The 21,696-nt window shown below is 44.2% G+C and overlaps 1 protein-coding gene across 1 annotated transcript in view; it reads right to left on the bottom strand.

Annotated features, from left to right (window-relative positions):
• Positions 1-12,137: 12,137 nt before the first annotated feature.
• Positions 12,138-21,696, bottom strand: part of LOC147610403 (uncharacterized) — a 51,251-nt gene continuing 41,692 nt past the window's right edge. Inside the window, exon 5 of the mRNA XM_086786312.1 lies at positions 12,138-12,644. Within this exon, the coding sequence (XP_086642438.1) occupies positions 12,297-12,644 (348 nt within the window). The 3' untranslated portion in view covers positions 12,138-12,296. The remainder of the gene's footprint in view (positions 12,645-21,696) is intronic.

Here is a 21,696-nt window from a genome sequence, read left to right as displayed (position 1 = left end):
TTTGGACTTTTTTTTATTCACAAGGGTTCAGAGAGTAACACTTGAGTTGATAAGTGCTTTTGGAGCAGGTGATTTGTGAGCCCCTATTTTTTGTATATGTATATCTCATTCTTGTGTGGTGTCTGGTGGTGTTATAGAGGCCATCATCTAGAGACCTCACAACATACATGTGCGATTATGCATGTGCGATGTGTACATGTGCATGTGCTATGTGGATGTGTGTGTGTAAGAGTGTGAGCACAAGTGAATGTGCATGTGAGATGCACGTGCACACACAAGGTAAAAGGTGTGGGCACAAGCGCGTGCATGTGTAAATATGTGTGCCGTGTGCATGGGCAAATGAGTGTAAACGTGTGTGTAGATGGTGCAAAGATACATGCACATGCGTGTGTATGTGCAAGCGAATGTGCATGCACGTGTAATGTAAGTTTATAAATGGGTGCACGTGCATGAGAGGTGCAAATGTGCATGTTTTTTAACCTTTCTTGTTATGTTTTTGGGCTTTTTATATTTTTATCAATCTCAGTGAAGGGCGTGATTGTACACTTGAGCGGGGGGACTACGTTATGTTTTTGGGTTTTTTACATTTTTTTCATTCTCGATGAAGGTCGTGATTATACACTTGAGCGGGGGGACTACATTACATATGTATACATGGGCTTAGAATTTGAGGCTTACCATGAGTACACTCAATAGGAGAGGGTGGAGAATCATTTCTCCCATCCATGACAAAAGCTTGGATGCCACCGCCGCATTCAACTTGGCTAATGCGTTTGCCAAGACGTTGGCCTTCTAGCTGGCGAGTTGGTGTTGTAGTGATACGCGCAAGGGTATCCTAGCCCCACGGGGATTTGGGCTAAATGGTAGCTATATCATGTCCATGCATGGGCATTATACTTTCCTTAGCTCGCCAGGGTACTCTAGGAATCTAACAACGAAGCTCAAGTTTGGGTAGAGCTTTGTTGTATAAGACTCCTGCTTGGCAGATCTCTACTCATGGTTAGGCTTTGGGCCAAATGGTGGCTATACCATGTCCATGCATGGGCGTTATACTTTCCTTGGCTCTATAGGGTACTCTTGGATACCCATTCCTTCTTGTGACCTCCCTCAAGGGCTAGTGAGGTTGAGGTTTGAGGGGTGGTTTTCATCTTTGTCGGTGAGGTTGTGGTTCTCCCATAAGGCTGGAGGGGGTGGCTAACACGAACACATGTGTTATGCTGTATAAATGGATGAGGATGCTTGGGATGTTGGTAGGTTCAGGGTGACCTTGTTCACCAAAGATACAATAACCATTCTGTAGGAAAGCTCAAGTGTTCTTATCCTTCTTTGCGAGCTGATGATGCAATCTATGGCCATGATCCATCCCCTTCTGAGGATGATGATCTTCCTCATGGTACCTGCGATGGGGATCGCCTAAAACTTGCACAACATAGGCTTAGATCCAATAAGAAACTCCGCTTCAAAGAAATCGACAATCATGGATGGTCCACCAGTGGAAGCTGTGAGAGGCGGGTGGCTTAACAAGTTTCGCATCTCCCAAAAAAAAATATTATGACTAGCCCTGATGTCTAGAAAGGCTAGCCACACCCTAGATGGTCTTCTTGAGGGAACTCTAGCTCAAGGCAAGCAAGTTCCACGGGTGTTTCTATTACAATCACATTGTGAAGATCAGCTGCATGTACAGAGATATGTACGCTTGGGGTCTACGGCCTCTCTCGGTCTTCTTTGTGAGTGCCTCGAGGCATGCCCTCCTCTTTACACTATCACCCTCTCGTTTCTCCTCTTTTTTCTTGTGGATTTGGAAGAGCATATCGTGGGTGAAAGGTCCGTTATAACATTTTAGCTTGCTACGATTGAAGTATCGTTCCATCTTAATCCTTTATGTGGTCTCTATATTACGCCTTAAGGAGTAATCTCTATCACTCTCGATAGGGACCTTGTCCTCTACTCTTAAGTTTCCATTTGGTGTTCTTTACACTATACATCAGCACTATGTCTCCAACCTCTATAGACTTAACCTTGAGTTAGTCGTCAAACCCTTACTTATGCCATAGTTTTTCAACCATCAACCCGTAAGTGGATCATAGCCTTTGCTCACTTCTATTACAACCCCTTCTAAGGATGATGCTCTCATGGTACCTGTGGTGGGGATTGCGTAAAACTTGCACGACATAGGCTTAGATCCAATAAGAAACTCTGCTTCAAAGAAATCACGACAATCATGAATGGTCACACCAGTGGAAGGTGTGAGAGGTGGGTGGTTTAACGAGGCTCGCGTCTCCCAAGATAAAATATTACGGCTAACCCTAGTGTCCACCAAGGCTAGCCACACCGCTAGATGGTCTTCTTGAGGGAACTCCAGCTCAAGGCAAGCGAGTTCCACGGGTGTTTCTATTTCAATAACATTGTGAGGATTGGTTGCATGTATAGAGATATGTACGCTTGGGGTCGATGGCATCTCTCGATCTTCTTTGTGAGTGCCTCAAGGCGTGCCCTCCTCTTTACATTATCAGCCTCTCGTTTCTCCTCTTTTTCTTGTGGATTCGGAAGAGCATATCGTAGGTGAAAGGTCCATTGTAACACTTAAGCTTGCTACGATTGAAGTATCCTTCCATCCTAATCCTATCCATGGTCTCTATATTATGCCTTGAGGAGTAATCTCTATCACTCGGTAGGGACCTTGTCCTCTACTCTTAAGTTTCCATTTGGTGTTCTTGACACTATAAATTAGCACCATGTCTCCAACATATATACACTTAACCTTAAGTTGGTCGTCAAACTATTGCTTATGCCATAGTTTTTCAACCATCAATCCATAAGCATATCGTAGTCTTTGCTCACTAAGTCTGATTTAAGACAACTAACCTCTCTATGAGAGGGTTTCCCTTAAGGCTATGTCTAGCCGCAGTTCAAAGGCTTGGAACAAAGTGTTCCATTGGCATGACTGTGTCAAGCCCGAATGCAAGCTAAAAAGGCATACCGCTTTGACAGCCACCTTGTATGTTGCACTAGGCTCATAGAGCAGAGTGCAACTTATGCTCGTTTGTGATTTTGGCTTAGCCATTCACTTATGGGGGTAGTAAGGTGTCAACTTTCTCAAAACCACACAAGGAACTCCTTGAGCAAGAACTCCACTTCATTGTGCTCCCTTGGTTGTGCTAACATGCATCCAATAGCAACAACTACTAAAGCATCGATATGCATATAAAACATGAGATCCCAACTAGGGGATCTCAAGATAGGTGTGCTTGCTAATGCCTTTCTTAATTTTTTGTATGCCCATTGGCATTCGTCTGTCCATTCGAAGACAATACAAAGGTCTGGCAACAGTGACATACAAGAAGATGCATCTTCGGTAATAATAGCCTATGTGCCCCATGGATTTTTGCATCCCCTTGTAGTTGACACATGGTGGCAACTAAGATCACTCAGATCTTATTCTCATCAGTGGAGATACCATTCTTGGAGACAATGTGTCCAAGGATGACACCGTGTTTAACCCAAAATTGACATTTAAGTGGGTTCAACAAGATGTGAGAGTCTAGACCTCTTATAGACTAGTCGGAGAGTAGCCGAAGATGTGCAAGATGCTCCTTCAACTTGGAGTGCATGCACAGGTTGTCAATGAACATCTCCAAGATCTTCTGAAGAAGATCTTTGAAGATTGTAAACATCAAGCATTGGAAGGTGGTGGGGACATTGGTCAAGCTAAATAGAATAACATGATATGCATAGGTTCCCCATTCCGTAGCAAATGCCAGCTCGTGTTGGTCGGCTGGGTGGATCGTCACTTGGTTATATCCAAAGGAGCCATCCAAGAAGCTGTAAGCTTCTAAACTGGAAACTCTTCCCAACATGTGGTCTATGTAGAGCAAGGGGTAGTGATGACGAACTATGGCAGCATTAACCTTTTTGAGGTTCATACACACTCTAAGCTTTCCGTTCTTTTTGGGAATGATCACTATCGACAACACCCACTTAGTGTGCTCGATTTGTGTCCATGGTGGCCAAGACATGGTGATGACTACTACGATTGTTGGGTTGCTAGGTCGGTCATAGTCTGCTTAGGATAAACCCAGCTCCAAATCGATACCAAATGTTTGAAACATTGTGGCATCGAACATGGTTCAACTGCTTCCTTTGGGAGTGAACCTTGAGCTTCTTAGTCTTGCTCCTACTCCTTCACTAGGGCTATGCCCAAAAATAGGGCAATTGAATGCTTGCTTTATAAAATTTAAGGTGCTATTAACAGAGCTAGTTGGTGAATCTAGAGGTCAGAGGCCCATGGTGGGTGGCTATTGTTTCTAGGGGTTCTCTTATTCCTCCACTCACGTATTTGTTTCTTTGGCTCATTTCGTCCCAAAACTCCTTGCTTGAGATGGATCTGAAGGAGTCTAGCCTTCTTAACAAGGGAGCACTCTGTTGAGTGCAAGTCGTTTGTTGGGATCAAAGGCTTGGTGGGTTTAAGGAAGTATGGTTTAATGCGCTAAAATTGAGTATATTATCATTTTCAGATGGAATTCCCATCAAACGTCCTAGTGTTTCTTATGCTGGTCTGAATTGGTTTCCTAAAAGTTTTTTTTTTAGGTTTCTTTGAAATAATAAAGAAAAGAAAGAAAAAAAGAAAAAAAACACAATAATGGGTTTTTTAATGCTGATGCTACCAGGCTCACGTATCTAGGTTCATGTCTCCATGTTCACACCTCTAGACTCACTTCTCGAGGATTATGTATACTGGTTCACGTATGCAAGCTCATGCTTGCAAGTTCACGTGTTTGGGTTCACGCCTCTAAGCTCACATCTATAGGCTCATGCCTTTTCTATATGAACTTGACCCACATCTTTCCCTTGTATGAAATGATCATACACAAAAGTCTAGGAACTGGGCCTATGTTAAGGTCGGTGTGCAATTATTGGATAATAAGTGTACTTAATTTTCTAATAATTACAAAGGACAAGAATTTTCCTTAAAATTTATTACTGGTATAGATTGCATAACAAGAAAATATTCCAAGGAACTGGGTAGGTACGTCCATACGAGTCTTTATGGCAATAGTAATTGGTTCATAGTATATTAGGTAACCTCCCTCTAGACTCACATCTCCAGGATCACGTCTATAGGTTCATGTGTCCAAACTCACGGCTCACATGTCCAGAGTCATGTCTTTTTGTGTGGGACCATGAGCTCACTTTCCCTCCACAAGAGTTCGTTTGTCTTGATTTTTTATAGTTTTTTAGATTTTTTAGACTTGATGGGATGTGAATAATGATCCTAATCTTAATTAAGAGTTATGATACAAGTAATGAAATGTTTTTTGATTGTTTTTTTAGGATTTAGCATTCTTCTATACTTTCAGATCCAACAATGCAAGAAAAATTATGAAATACATGAATAAACTTTATGAAATGCATGAATAAAAAATGAATATCCCACTCTAGTTCAACCTAATAAAGCTTAATACTCATATTCGGAGTGGATTCCACTCCTAATCACAATTGTTAAGCTAATCCTTGGATCATAGCAATGATTCTAAGCCTCTTAAGCTCCAATTTCATGTAAATTACCAAAGAACCACAGTTTTGCCCTATCAATAGATGAAAAATAGAATGCCCTAATGTAAACAAACTCCAAAGAAGAATCAAAAGGAGTAACTAAACACATCCAAGGCTGCAAAACCATATGTTTTTCAGAGTGTGACCTCCTAATCAACACTAAGCAATATTGGGTGATCCCAATAGCTTAGAATGGATGCATAAACCAAGCTAAGTCCTAAGCTAGTCATCAACAGTAGCGCCAAATATGTTCAAGTGAAGAGATTACTCTAGCCATGCCAAAGCATATATCATTGGGTCTCTCACAATAGGTGGGGAATGAAGAAAAAGCTAATACAAGAAGAAAATCTATAATCAAACCTATTTACCATGCATCCATCAAGCCAAGCAAGATTCAACAGCCTAACATCTACTATCATAATTCTCCGATAATGATAATACTAAGAAGATGTATTACAATGATCACCAAGCCTATCCTCTTCATTCTCCCGTATAATCTTATTCTAAAAGACACAGCCATCATCTTAAGATTGAAACAAGCTTTGAACTAATGACATGAAAAGTGGAGACCTGGTTTCAAATAAGACTCTTTCTCAAATAAGACTCCTTCCTTATTACATTACACCTCTCATAGCTATTAGGTCTATTTCTAAGAGCTCATATCCATGACTACGCTCCAAGAATAAGACTCCTTCCTTATTACATTACACCTCTCATAGCTATTAGGTCTATTTCTAAGAGCTCATATCCATGACTAGGCTCCAAGAATAACACCACATCCATAGCCATACATGTTGAGATGTCAAGCTCAACATGAGCTGACACTCACGAGGTGTCTGCATGACCGTTCGACATTTACATCACTGGCAGGTTTGGTAGCTGGCACTGACATATCTTCGCCAGAGATTCTACAGACAATTGGACTACACCGACTAGTCCACACCTACCTACTCCTCTTAGCGTGTTTACATTATGGACCTCTTGTATATACTCTATTGTGTGTATTACTCACTTTATCTTCTTTGTAGACCTCTTTTGTTGGGTGAAGAAGAAGAAGAATTTTCAGCCTCTCACCTTGTGTGTTCTCTTCTAGGGTTTGTGTGAGTATGTGTGTGCTTGCAAGATCTCAAACTCTCTTCTCTCCTGTATCTTTTCATGGTATCAGAGCTTAGTTCATGATTGAGCGGCAAGCAAGAGAAGCACAGGAAGCGGTACGAGGGTAAGAGCTTCATCTACTCTTTTCCCTTTGTATTGGCTACTACACCCTTGTCGAGAGCACTTCGAGAGGCACTGGCAAATGAACTCCGATTGAGGAGATTTCTTCGCATGAGCAAAGCTACAGGGAAACTCTGTCGTCCGTTGAAAAAAAAATTTAGGGTCGAAAACATGCTTCAAGCATCTGGACCTCCGTTTTTTTGTTCGCATGCGTTTACGAGCACTGCGGGTAAGTTTCAATTCTTTGCAGAACTCTGTTTTTGGAACTGCAAAAAGGGCGATTGGTTGTGCAGACACTATGTGTACTGCAAAGAGGTCTTAAAGTTACCATTGGGTGTACGTATGCAAGTTGAGGTCACTGGTTGTGATAGTTTGGGTGCAGTATAGTACCGCTATGCAGGGAACACATCAGTTTATGCAAGTCAAACCAGAGTGCTATTTTTGGTAAATTTGTGTTGCAGACAAGATGTCGAATAATGGAATAAACCAGATTATTATAGAGGAGCTTGACAAGAATAACTTCCATGCTTGGAGGTTTAGATTGATAAATTTTCTAATGGGAAAAGGTTATTGGGACTACATTGAAGGTAAACATGAGAAGGTACCAGAGATACCAGAGATTAATCTAACTGCTACAGATGTAAAAGAATTCAAGGAGCAAGGAAAGTCATGTATTGGCTTTCTATCAACATACAGGACACTATGATTGGGCATATACAGGATGCCAAGTCACCTAAAGAGGCTTGGGATAGTTTGGTGAAGCTGTATAAAACTAACACCAAGACAAAGATTCAATTGAAGAATGAGCTTCATACTGTGAAGAAGAAAAATATGTCTGTGATGATTATGCCTTGAAGATCAAGGGCATTGTGAAACCCCTTGCATCTATTGGTACTTCATGTACTTCATGTTTCGAACATTACAAAGAATCTGGTTTCTGTTGCCAGATAATTGAGCAGAGTTTGCAGGTCCGGTTTAACCTCGATGGCTGTTATATAGAAGAAATTAAAGATAAGTACAAGTTGGTTGCAAAAGGCAATAGAGTGGACAAAATGTTTACATTAAATGTAAATATGCTTGAAGTGAGTGCTATAATGTACTTCATGTTTCGAACATTACAAAGAATCTGGTTTCTGTTGGCCAGATAATTGAGCAAGGTTTGCAGGTCCAGTTTAACCTCGATTGACTGTTATGTAGAAGAAATTAAAGATAAGTGCAAGTTGGTTGCAAAAGGCAATAGAGTGGATAAAATGTTTACATTAAATGTAAATATGCCTGAAGTGAGTGCTACAATGTTTGCAAATGGTTCAGGAGTTGTAGATACAGACATTTGGCATAAGAGAATTGGGCATGTAAATGTGCAAAGAATGAAGTCTATGCATACGAAAGAAATTGTGACAGGGCTGCCTAAGTTTACAGTTGAAGGTATACAGGAATGTACTAGATGTTATGCATTCAGATGTATGGGATCTCGCGAAGACTGTCTAGCATTAATGACCTCACGAGAAAAGTGTGGGTGTATTTCATAAAGGAGAAGAGTGAAGTATTCACTCATTTTCAAAATTTCAGAGAGTGATGGGCTGAAAAACAGACAGGAAAGCATGTGAAGTGCCTACTAAGGTCAGATGGAAGGGGAGAATACTTCTCCAATGAGTTCTCTGAATTCTTGAGAAAGAATGACATTCAGAGACAATTTACATGTAAATACACTCTGTAACAAAATGGAGTTGCGCAAAAAAACAGGCACATTACAGAGATAGCACGCGCATTGATGGCAGAGAAGAATATGCCACATAGCTATTGGACTGAGGCTATGTCCACAACAGTTTATATCATGAACAGGACTCCTACTACAGCCATATATGCTGTAACGCCAGAGGAGAAGTTTACTGGTAGAAAACCTGATTTGTCTCACATGAAAGTTCTTGGATATATTACATATGTGCATGTGCCAGATGGGTTGCGTATCAAGCTAGATCCAAAGACAGAAAAATGTGTGTTTATTGGGTATTCCCTTGAGCAAACGAGATATAGATGCTATAATCCTACTACACGTGAATTGAGGGTAACCAGGAATGTTATATTTGATGAGATGAGTAGCTAGTATGCTACTGAAGATGCTGTTGTTGGGACTAATGTAAGTGGAAATGTGGCTACACATAATGCAAGTCAGCAATCACAGTCATTGAGAGAACCAAGAGAGTCCTCATCCAGCGGTTCTGTTGTGATAGACCATGGAGTGACAGGCTCCGTTATAATACCAATCTTGAAAATGTAGTTAGTACATGACATAAAGGCAAAGAGAAAATGGTTGAGCCCCTTGGTATGCTTGATATTTCTGCAAGGCACTCTCTTTGGTAATGGAGAGTCTAGTGGCTCGGAGAGATGAGCCTTGATGAGGATCTTGATATTCCAGCAATGAGGACACCTGGTGTGAAGAAGTCTATGGAAGCCATTAATGCAAAGTTTTGAAGATCTAAAAGAGTCAAAAACCCTGTACAAAGGTTGACTTTTGATGGTTATGTAGCACATCACTATGCTTATATAGCAAAAGTTGTGCAGGTTGTAGAACCCACATGTTTTGATGAGACTATTGAAAATGTGTGTTGGTGGGAGAAAGCTATGGATGAGGAGATAGATGCTTGTATGGAAATGAGACTTGAGATTTGGTGCCATTGCCTGAAGGCAAGAAAGCTATTAGCTATAAGTGGGTGTATAAGGTGAAACATAACACTAATGGTAGCATAAGTGGATACAAGGCTAGATTGGTAGCCAAAGGATATACGCAGACACATGGGATTGATTATGAGGAGACATTTACCCTAGTTGCAAGGATGGCAACTGTGAGAGTTGTGATTGCGGTGGCTACAGCTAAAGGTTGGTTTTTACATCAGATGGATATAAAAAATGTGTTCTTGCATGGCGACTTGCAAGAAGAAATGTATATGGATCAACCACCTGGTTTTAAGGATCAACCACCTTGCAAGAAGAAATGTATATGGATCAACCACCTGGTTTTAAGGATACAGGTCACCCAGAGTATGTATGTAAGCTTCATAAGGCTTTGTATGAGCTGAAGTAAGCTCCAAGAGCATGGCATGACAAGATTGCTAAGTATCTTATCACTATTAGTTTTCATATGGCAGATGCAGATCACTCTTTGTAAGTACGCAAGAGTGATAAGGGTATTGTGATCATCATCATATATGTAGATGATCTTATTGGTGGGGGTGACAACTTGGATGAGATTGAGCATATGAAAAGTCTACTGATGAAAAGGAAGTTTGAGATAAAGGATTTGGGAGATCTACGCTACTTTTTGGGAATTGAGGTCATACGCACATCCGAGGATATTTGACTGTCACAAAGACAGTATGTATTAGACATATTATCCAAGTATGGGATGGCTGATTACAAGTCAATCTCGGTACCATTAGATCAAAATGGAAAGCTTAGTGCCGTTGCAAGTTTTGCGTTGGAGGATCCCACTATGTACAGGAAGATTGTGGGGAGTTTGATCTATGTCACGATCAATAGGCCAGATTTGAGTTACACTGTTGGCTTAGAAAGCCAATTTATGTAGGTTCCATGCGCAAACCACATCTTGACAGTGTGCGACGCACACTTCAGTATTTGAGAGCCACTGGTTATTATGCATTGTTTTACGTAGCAAGTGTACCATTGGAGCTATATGGGTACACATATGCAAATTGGACAAATAGCATCTCAAGCAGGAGATCTACCAGTGGATTTATGTTTTCATTAGGGAGTGCTGATGTGCAATGAAGCAACGAGAAGCAACCCACAGCTGCCTTGCAGAGTATAGAGGAGTTACAGTGGTAGCGTATGAGGTAGCTTAGTTACGCAAGCTACTTGCTGATTTGGGGTTGCATTCAGAAAGAAAGGTTGTCATATATTGTAACAATCTTAGCAATATACAGTTGGCCAAGAACCCAATTTTCCATGCGCGAATGAGACACACTGAGGTACATTACCACTTCATCGGGGAGAGTCTTAGCAGGCAACATCGACTTGGCCTACGTCAGCACACAGGATCAGGTCGCTGACATCTTCACGAAGGCCTTGGGAGCTAAGAAGCTCCCCAAATTTCAAGATATGCTTGGAGTTCATGAGCTGGAGTTGAGCTTTGAGAGAGAGTGTTGAGATGTCAAGCTCAACATGAGCTGACACTCACAAGACACTTGCATGACCGTTCAACATTTACATCACTAGCGGGTTTGGTAGTTGGCACCGATATATCTTCGCCAGAGATTCTACATCTGGACTATACCCACTAGTCCACACCTAGCCACTCCTCTTAGTGTGTTCACATTATGGACCGCTTGTATATACTCTATTATGTGTGTTAGTCACTTTATCTTCTTTGTAGACCTCTTTTGTTGGGTGAAAAAAAATGTGTGTTCTCTTCTAGGGTTTGTGTGAGTGTGTGTGCTTACAAGGGCTCAAACTCTCTTTTCCCGTGCATCTTTTCAATACATACGTTCTTCAAACATTTACTATCGTAATTCTATGAATAACACCACATCCTCAATCATACATACCTTCTTCGTAACATTTACTATCATACATTCCTTCTTCCTAACATTTACGATCATACCTTCTCACAACTATTAGATATGTTTTTGAGAGCTCATGTCCACGACTAGACTCTAAGAATAACACAACCATACAAACCTTCCTCCAAACATTACATATCATAATTCTTATGATAATATTGAGGATATGTCTCCTTATAATCTCAATCTAAAGGACACAACCATCATAATTCTTACTGCCTATTGCATATATGGACATCACACTCTCTGCTCACCCAAACAACCAAAGCATAAATCCTCTTTCTTGGCTTTTTCTATCCTAGAGTAAGTGTTAATCTATAAAATGCTTAATTAGCCATATCCAAGTGGCTCTTTGTCATGCTTGGGACGTGCTTGTGACTAGTTGTCCTTTTGATCTTGAGGTAAAACGTCATACCTTAGCCAAACAATATTCAAGCCTATTTATATATACCTAGATGAATCCAAGAACATGCCCAAATTCACCTTTTAGGAACGTGCATGTTATATACTCATGGTAGTCAACCCACGAGACGATGGCACTGCTAAATATGGAAAAAATAAGCACAATATCAAACCTATCTTTAAGTCAATTTGTGGGTGCCAGGGTCAAGGATCTCTAAATAGCAACTCTTTGTGTCGTCGGATCTCCAACAAGAAGAGTCCGAGACAATGCTGATCTGGATACTCCATGACCCGAGAGAGAGAGAGAGAGAGAGAGAGAGAGACAGGAAAAACTCTTCAACCAAGGTCATCCTAAGTTCTAACGCATGTAATATAACTCGAAATCCAGGCTTTCCCTGAAAGTTGTAACTCCTTTCATGAGGGTCCAATCAGAATACAAAAATTCTTAAGCCATTTTCTCAATGCAACCCTGCACCACAGTGGAAAATATACAATAGTCCATGATACAACACGCATATATATACTAATAATAACAATATCAAAAAAAAACTAATTAATAACATCTTTTCTTTTCTTCTCAAGAGTTTTTTCCAAACCATCATTTACAAACAGATTATTTATGAGAACATCCCAATTGGTCCTTCCACGGGATCCCCCTCCATCAGTTTGTGAGGACTCGCCTGAATCGCTGGCAATCGACCCTTCCTCCTCTTTGTCCTCCCAGTCAAATCTGTCCGACTCGAAGGTTCCATAAGATGATGCCCGGGGCACATTCAAGGAGGCTGCTCTCTGTAAGGCTGCTTTATGCTCCTCCTTGTGCTCTCCCTTCAATGTAGCTTGCCTTTCCATCCTTTGCGGCATTGGGATCTCCATTGCATTTTCCTTCTCAATCATCAGCTGCAAGAAAGCTAGAACAGTCAAGAGTTGCTACTACAACAAATTAAAGTAACAAAGAAACCATTTGTGCAGCAGCCATAGCCCACGCATTGCAACATGTGTGCAGTGCCCTTTGTGACCTTCTGTAACTCCATAAGAAAGAAAGCCTCCACCTTGTATAGGTACATGACAAGCAAAAGCATGCCATATTGAGAGTACCTATCACATTGATAAGAGGGTAAAACATGTTTGATGTGTACAGTAATAAACTAAAATCGGCATATTGATGATGGCACGGGAAGGTTTGCAGCACACCGCTCCATCAGATCGCCTGCATGTTGATTGAGAATGGCCATCTTGTCTGCCTAAAATATAAGCGTTAGAGACACCCTAGAAATACCAAGCAACATTTCCTACCCTTGCTCCCATCAGTTTGGCAAAGCAAGACCAGCCAAAGTACTCAAGAGCGACAATCCCAAGAGGACAGCCAGAGTGGGTTGGTCCAACTGATCATTATCATCAGGCACCCCCATTTCGCAGGCTGGGAAAAGCGGAACTCCCATGTGCAGGCCTGCCATGGCAGAAGCCTCTGCAACACACCCAAAATTGACACATTTCACCATACATAACCTCAAAGGCAATCACCTTAGTAGAGGCTCCGACTGTGTTGTTGATGGCATCTCCACGAAGGAGAAAAATTCCCCCCCAAAGAGTGTAACACTCTAATGGTCTGGTAGTGCGAACTTGAGCTCCCCCCCTCCCCCCCTTCCCCCCCTTCTGCCTCGCATTTCTCCCTTCCAGCCCCCGCTTTACCCGTATCACCCCCTGTTTTGCCCGCTTCCACCACCCCCCCCCTCTCCTCCCGTGTCTCTCCCTTCCTCCTCCGAGCCTCTCCTCCGTTTCTTTCGCACCCTCCGTCTTTGTCGAGCACCTCTCTCAGTTCTTGGGGCTTTCTTCACTTGGCAAGTCTCGACACTTCCTACTAATCTTCACCCTCAAGAGGACTCCATGGCAGCCACTCCGTCATCCCCGACCAAGGCCCCCGTTACTTTCTTATCCTTTTCTGATGTGACATGTGAGGGATTGATCGTAGTAATCACAACCTTAGGCTGACTAAACTTCACTTAATGATGCTTAAGAGATAGACAAATAGTGTCAATGCAATGCAATGCAGCTATATTAGATGAATGGGTTACAATGAGATCTAAATAGATCTATGGTGCTGTCCTAGATGAAGATCCTTCTCGGAATGAGAGGGATATGGTGAATGCTGATGATGAGGACTGTTCCTTGCTCTCCAATGCTGATGAACTATGTGCTGAATATGCTGCCTATGATGACTATATGCTGAGTGAACTGCTGTCCCATTGACTTCCCTTATCTCCTGGGAAGGAAACGCTGAAGGGAAGCTGAGATGATGGACTGAATCTGATGCTTCATGATGATGATGTGCTGGAAACTGCCTTAACACTGATTATATGCTGATGCTGAAGACTCCCTATGCTCCCAAGGTGGAAACGCTGAAGGGAAAGATGCCTTACTGCTGAAGAATAATGCGCTTCTATATATATGGTGAGATGCTGCTGGTCGGCCAGCCTTGTTGTCGGCCAGCTCCTAGATGCTCACAACCTGCCCATAAATGCCATAAATGCTGTCGGCTGCTGTAGAGGTGCCGTCGGCTGATCATAACAGCCCCGACCACATGCCATAAATGCTCTAAATGCCTTTATAAGCTGAAGATGGCTAAACAATGATGCCATGCCACTTGTACACCTGATGGGTGTGCACGTGACATTCCCCTCTGCTAAATTGTTGCTATGCGGTATACCTGGCAACCTTTCGACTCCTCTGGTGATCCTTCTCCACTGAAACCACTGCCCCCTTCTGACTTCTTCTGCCGGGATTGAGGTCGACTGTAGGAGTTGAATCCTTTGAGCCATAGACTTGTCTACTGCGGGAATTGAATGGCAAATGCTGCTAAAACTGCTTGGAAATACCTGAGTCACCCCTGACCTGTCTGTGGAATCCTTTCACCCACCATCTCCGTCGTTCCTAAACCTCTAAACCTCCTGAGGCCATGTTGGAGCAAACTTCCGTCTTCTTATGTGGAAGAGAACCCCCTGCTACTGCCAGTCGAAGCCCAAAACTTTATTTACTCCTTTGATGATGGATGTCATTCTTCCCCAGAGAACTCATGGGCAAACATATATGCCTTGCAGATGCAAGACTGACTGCTAGGATGACTACTATGCAAGCCATGTGCAACCCTATATGCTCTGCAAGAATGCAGATGGATGGGTTACTAATGCATGCCTAAGGGGAAATCCCTAAGGATGGCCTGCAAGATTTTGAGAACTGGGTTTAACTGTGCGGAAGCGATTAACATGATGACTGACTAAATGAATGATGGAATGAAAATGATCCAAGGCTGGTTACCCTGTAACGCTCTGATACCAATGTGACATGTGAGGGATTGATCATAGTAATCACAACCTTAGGCTGACTAAACTTCACTTAATGATGCTTAAGAGATAGACAAATAGTGTCAATGCAATGCAATGCAGCTATATTAGATGAATGGGTTACAATGAGATCTAAATAGATCTATGATGCTGTCCTAGATGAAGATCCTTCTCGGAATGAGAGGGATATGGTGAATGCTGATGATGAGGACTGTTCCTTGCTCCAATGCTGAGGTCCACCCTTCAATGCCGGCTTCCCTCTATGTAGGAGGTAGGAATGATGAACTATGTGCTGAATATGCTGCCTATGATGACTATATGCATCATAGAAGGAGACGCAGCAAACTCTGCTCGGATAATGTCATGAGGTACTAACGGTTTGCTGCGTATCATGTGTGCCATCATGAGGGCCTGTGGTCTCTCTATCTGTGTCCACCAATGGGTAGCAAGGCCTGACGCCCATACCACTGCTCCATACATCAGTGCCAGTGTGACTAATGTGTCAAATAGCCACCCCTTCGTCCGGGGCTCCTGAAAATGCGCCTGGTGGCACTGTCTCTCTAGCATAGCCAATGCTGCATATCCCCGTGTCGATCTAGCTCTGGCTGCTGAACCCATGGTGAAGCGCGTGGCTGCTGCAGAGAAGGTAACCCCCAGGTACACATATGATGTCACCACCTCCACCTGGCGTCCTGCGAGAGTGAATGTCAGCTGACTCGTGCCCTGTCTCGATGTATGAAAGACCATAACCTTGGTTTTCCCAAGGTTCACAGTAAGACCCCTCTGTGTGCAGAAATCATCGAGTGCATGTAGATGCTGTTGTAGACCTCCTGGAGACTCAGACACTAATACAATATCATCAGCATAAAGCATAATATGTACTAAGGTACCTGCTAGATCAACTCCATCTCCGCCTCCCCGTGTAATGAAGTCAACCACCTCATCAATGTATAACCCAAATAACGTGGGGGAAAGTGGGCATCCTTTGCTTCACACCAATGGTGCTAGCAATAGTCTCGGACATACCTCCTCGCCATCTGACTCTCCCAAAAACCTGCTCATATAATGCATAGATGCCCCATGTCATATATGCTGGTATCCCAAGAGACTGCAGGCGCTGAAAGAGCCTCTCTCGTGGTACTGTGTCAAATGCCTTGCAGAAATCCACAAACCAACAATAGAGCTTTCTCTTCCTCACTCTGGCCTGATCAATCATACATCTCAAAGTGAATATATGGTCAGTGGTAGAGAAAGCTCTCTTGAAGCCTGCCTGCCCTGATGAGCGTAAACCTGCTCGCTCAGCATATAAGCTAAGCTCTTGCTCCAACACTGTACCATAGAGTTTGGCCAACACGTGGCCAACCATAACCGTCCTGTAGTTGCTCGGATCGAGCATATCCCCTGTTTTGTGAATCAGCACAATGGTGTGCATCGTCCACTCCGCAAGCAAATCCTCTGCTAGTGCCCTGTTAAACAGGTGCGCAAGAAAAGAAGCCAAAGAATCTACTGCATATATGAGATGCTCACCCTGTAGGCCCATATGGTCGACGGCCCGTCCATGCTGTAGGCGGCGGATAGCTTCCTTTACCATCGAGTGGGTAAAGAAGCTAGCTGTGGTAGGTCGAGGCTCCTGTGGCTGAGGTATAGGTGGCTGCTGTGGGACGTGGTATAGGCCCTCTGCATATGTGTGCCATGTCTGTGGGTCTGCAATGGGTATCCGGGGCTCTCTGAAGTGCCACCATGAGATAGGGCTATCTCTACTCATGAAGAAATGGAAGATCTCTAGCTCCTGAAACTCTGCGAAGGCCCGCCTTTTGCGGCGAGTAAGTCTCCTCATCTCTCTCCTCGACTCCAAATCTATGATGGCTCCAAGGCTCTCTGTATGCGGAGCCACGAGTATAGGGCTCTGCACTCGTCATCATACCATCTGTTATGGGGCATAGTCCCAGATCTCGCAGCTCTCCTGAGTGGACACGATGTGGGAAGCTCTGTAATGCAGCCCTATGTAGGAGTGATGCCAGCTGGGCTCTAATGGTATCCATAGGTGCGAGGGGATCCATGAGTAGGAGCCCATCCTATACTCTGCCAGTGTATATGTCTGCCATGTCATGTGTGAAGTAGATGGTAGTGTGTGGCGTCAGTATGTGGGGGGCTGGTGATACTGGTGATCCGGCTAGTGAAAATGCCAAGTATGTATGATCTGCCCCAATAGGACGAGGTGGGATGGAGAATGAGGTGACAAGCCGTGATGCCTCCAAAGACCCCATAATGTAGTCTACCACCGTGCCTCCGGTCCGTGTATGACCCCCATGTGGGAAGCATGTCAGCCCTCCTGATCCTGGCCACTGTAGCATCCCGTTATAAATAACGAGACGATGCATGGCTCCCAACTCTAGTAAGTGGTCCCCATAATGTCCTCTGTCTGGTCCATTTTCCTCTGATGCCCGACTAGCCCCTATCTCCTTTGGATCCATAGGGTGGAGGATGTCCATGTCATCATAGTCATACACCTCACACTGTCTGCTTTGTGTGTGGGCACTGAAGTCACCCGTAAGAAATACCTCCCCTAGTGTAGAATAATGCATAATCTCCTCTGACAGACAAGTGTATGGCGAGGCTCCTGTCTCCTCCTCTTGTGGCATGTCCTCTGTAATGACATAGGAGGATCCTGATGGAGGAAAGTAACATAGGGCTATGTATATAACCCTGTCCTGTGAGAGCTCTAAGCTGATCCATATGTATCTGGCCTCTGGATCCTGTGCTACCGCTCTCAGTCTCCCCTATATCTCGTCTGAATAGAACTGCTACTCCCCCCGACCCTCTCGAGGTACCCTGGCGTGTGGTCCTCCTATATGCTGTCTCCCACAAAATCCCTCTACTCGAGGTAGCCCCCTCTCTGGGCTCTGATGTGTCTCTGTCAGAAGTATGATGTCTCTCCTCACCATGCTCCAGTCGTCCAGGCTGCACCCATAGTGAACCATTACAGTTCCATACTACCATGTGTAGCTCTGTCAGTGGCCTGGTCTGTGTCCCATAGGCCCCAAACCGCTAATCCATGGGCCGGCCATCAATGACAACCCGACCATCTCGATAGAAGGCCTTCTTGCCTTCTCTCCTCGCGTGTAAGACTCGTGGATGCAAGCTCTCCTATGCTCTAGTTGCATCCTCGTGAGATCATCATCCAAGAAAATAGGAGCTCCCTCTAAGCCTCGTAGTATGACCCTCTTTCTCATGAAGATGGTGCGTGCCTCCACATCCCGTAACTGTATGATGAGAGCTCTCTTCTTTGTCATGTCTTTCCTAGCCCTCCAAGCTTTGAGGAGGGGGGGGGGGGGGTCCCTCATGTGAGTATCCAAGTCATGTGCATAGTGTCCGCCCATCCCCCTCGGGAGTAGAGTCGGCTACCTCGGGAATCCCCGTGACTCTCACATTGAGTCTACGAGCATATCGCATCCGTTCCTCCTCAATGGTGATGTTGACGATTTGGAGCCCTTCTTTTTGGGCATCCTCTCACACTTCCTTTCTGATGTTCCTCTTCACCACTTCTACCCAACCCTCCCTTGTTGCCTCCTGATTGCCTTGGTGAGTTCCTCTTTGATGGCCTCTTTGTCAACTTCCACAATCTCCCCCTCCTCCCGTGGTGGTCAGTCCCGTAGAGAAATCACCTCCGCTTTGAGGATATCGATTTCCTCCTTCATAGTGTCCCGTCCCTTCTTCCATCCCTCTTTCTCCTCTTTCCATGCTTCTTTCTCCTTCTTCCCTCCTTCCTTCTCTTTCTCCCTCTCCTTCTACCAAGTCTCCTTCTCCCTTTTCCAAGCTTCCTTCTCTTTTTGTAAAGCTTTGATCTCCTTCTCGACTTTGGAAAGTCGATTGATGATGTTGCTGATGGCGGAGTCCGTCGTCTTCTTGTTTTCTATGATGGAGATGTTCAGCTTATCCTCCATTTTGACTATCTCCTCTTTGCTTGCACCCTTGGCCATGTCGATGTACCTCGGAGAGATAGAACCCTAACACTTATGTTGCTGCCTTGGAGGCCTGAGCAAGGGTGGATGAGGAAAGGGTAGCGAACATAACCTAGATTGGGCTGGGACTTGGGCTTCACATGGCGGCAGCAGCAGCACAGGGGACAACCAAAACGAAGCGACGGGGAGGGGATGCGCAGGCGACGGGGAGAGAGAAAGTGCAGGCGACGGGGGGGGAGAGAGAGAGAGAGAGAGAGAGAGAGAGAGAGAGAGAGAGAGAGAGAGGCGACGGGGAGAGAGATGCGAAGGCGACGGGAGAGACAGAGAGAGAAAGAGAGGTGGGCAGCGGGGGGAGAGAGAGAGGTGGGAGGGGATGCGCAAGTGGGAGAGAGAGAGAGAGAGAGAGAGAGAGAGAGAGAGGGCAGGGGGCTGGCGGCTGGCGGGAGAGAGGGCTGGCGCAGAGGGGGTTGCTGGCGGGAGGGGGGGGAAAGGGGGGGCGAGGGGCTGGCGGGAGGGGGCGCAGAGGGGGCTGGCGCAGGGGTGGGGGAGAGAGGGCGCAGAGGGGGCTGCTGGCGGGAGGGAGGGGAGAGAGAGAGAGAGAGAGAGAGAAATGCATGGGCAAAGCTGCTGTCCAACCCGACGCCCCCTGCTCTTGAGAGAGCTTAAGAGCTTGAGCTTGAGCTTGAGAGAGCTTAAGAGCTTGAGCATGAGAGAGCTTAAGAGCTTGAGCTTGAATGATGAGAGAGGGAGAGACCTTGAGAGCTCTTATACAAGCATGGAGGTGAAAGGAATCCAAGGCCATGACACATGCCCAAACGGCTACAACAAACGGGCAAAAGAAACAAGAGAAAAAACGGGCGCAAAAAAAAACAATCAAAAACAGTGAAAACGGCCAGTTTTTTTTTCAGGACCATTTCGCATTCGTACCATACCGTACGGTACAAAACAACCATTTCGTTTCATTTCGGTTCAACGAAACGTCCGCCGGCCAAAAAACCGTTTCGCCAACGTTCTACTCCTGTCGTTTCGCCCAATCCCGTACTTTAGTACCAGTGCTGTAGTATGCATCCTACAGACAACTATGGATCAAAGCATAAGGTGCCAAGTTGACAACTCGCAAAGCCCATGGACAAAGACTAGCAGAGGGACACGAAACCATTCCTGCCAGTAAGGATGTAGACCGCAAGAGGACTCCGAAAATGAGGTGTTGATGTCAATGGCTGACATCAACAAGTATCAAAGTGGAGTCGCCTAGGGTTGAGTGAGGGGGAGTTTCCAAGGCAAGAGCAGCTCCTAGGTGACGCTATCACAAATGAGGAGAGTCCAACACATGTTTCATTGCCCAGGTTGCCAACACTTGACCTTTTGAACATCTATGCCCGTAACCATAGGGGAAAAAGGATCTCATCCTCACAAAATGGCTTCCTCGTGCTAATCATTGGGAGACTTTAATATGGTTGATAGAAGAGGTGGACATCAGGGTGTGTGGTACACCTTCTTGAGAGAGCTGCTTGGGAAAGGTACATCCTCTCTAATCTATGGCAGTGACTGCTGGATTGAGGATCACATACATAGGAAGCCCACCTCCCTCATTAACATTTGCCCTAGTAGAAGGAGAGATGCAGGATGTATTCATGCCCGCCTAGACCACTTCTATATATATATACCTTCTTAAGGTCAGAAAAATCTGAACGTACGAATTGAGAGATTTGAGAAAGAAATAATAATGAAGAAGGACAAACACAAAAACAAAGCATTTGAAAGATCAAAAATAACCTAACTAACAAACCTAGCTACTAAGGAGAGGAAATCAAAAGATAATATCAAACGAAGACTTTTAATTAAGACATTAACAAAAAAAACAAAAAACAAAAACAAACAAACACAACAAAACAAACAAAAAAACAAAAAACAAAAAACAAGAAAACAAAACAAAACACTTACATGATTGAAAGAAACTTTAAAAGATAAATAATAATAAAAACACACACACAAAAGTATACACACACTTCTATGTTGATGATTGGGTTCTTGACACGAAGGATTTATATGCACTGCAGATGGCACTTCTGAATCCGATCATTGTCCAGTGGTTCTAAGCATCAAAGGGCTTCGGCAAGATGGCTCTTCACGCCATGTGCGCATTCCTAAACACTTTTACTCAAATGATGGGCTCCCCGTCAGGTGATTGGCATTTGGATATCTCGACCTTTCTAATGGCCCACAAGGTGTGGCTTATGCATTACAGCTGATCAGCCGGCCACTGTCCAGTGGTTCTGAGAATCAAAGGGCCTTGGCAGCATGGCTCTTCGCACCATGTGCGCATTCCTCAACGCTTTTACTCATATGACAAGCACTCCCGTCAAGTGATTGACATTTGGAGATCTCGACTTTTCTGATGGCCCACAAGGTGTGGCTTATGCATACAGTTGAAGAGTGACTTCAATCATCACGTGGCTCTCATGAGGAGACAGGTTATTTACCATGAGAGGGACATCGGGTGTAATTTAGCGGCACTTGAGTGGGAGCATGAAAAACACCATGATGCCCTTTGGATCTCAAAAACTCTTTGCACTGTTGGGGCTGTGAGTTGCAGCATTCCATGTAACAAAAGGCAGAGGATTGTTATCATGCTTCTCTCCTCTGTCT

This window comes from Cibotium barometz, chromosome 49, assembly GCF_041138505.1.
Source record: "Cibotium barometz isolate CiBa-2024 chromosome 49, ASM4113850v1, whole genome shotgun sequence".
Taxonomy (NCBI): Eukaryota; Viridiplantae; Streptophyta; class Polypodiopsida; order Cyatheales; family Cibotiaceae; genus Cibotium; species Cibotium barometz.
The sequence above is the reverse complement of the archived record's forward strand: the minus strand, read 5'-3'. Positions and strand labels throughout refer to the sequence as shown.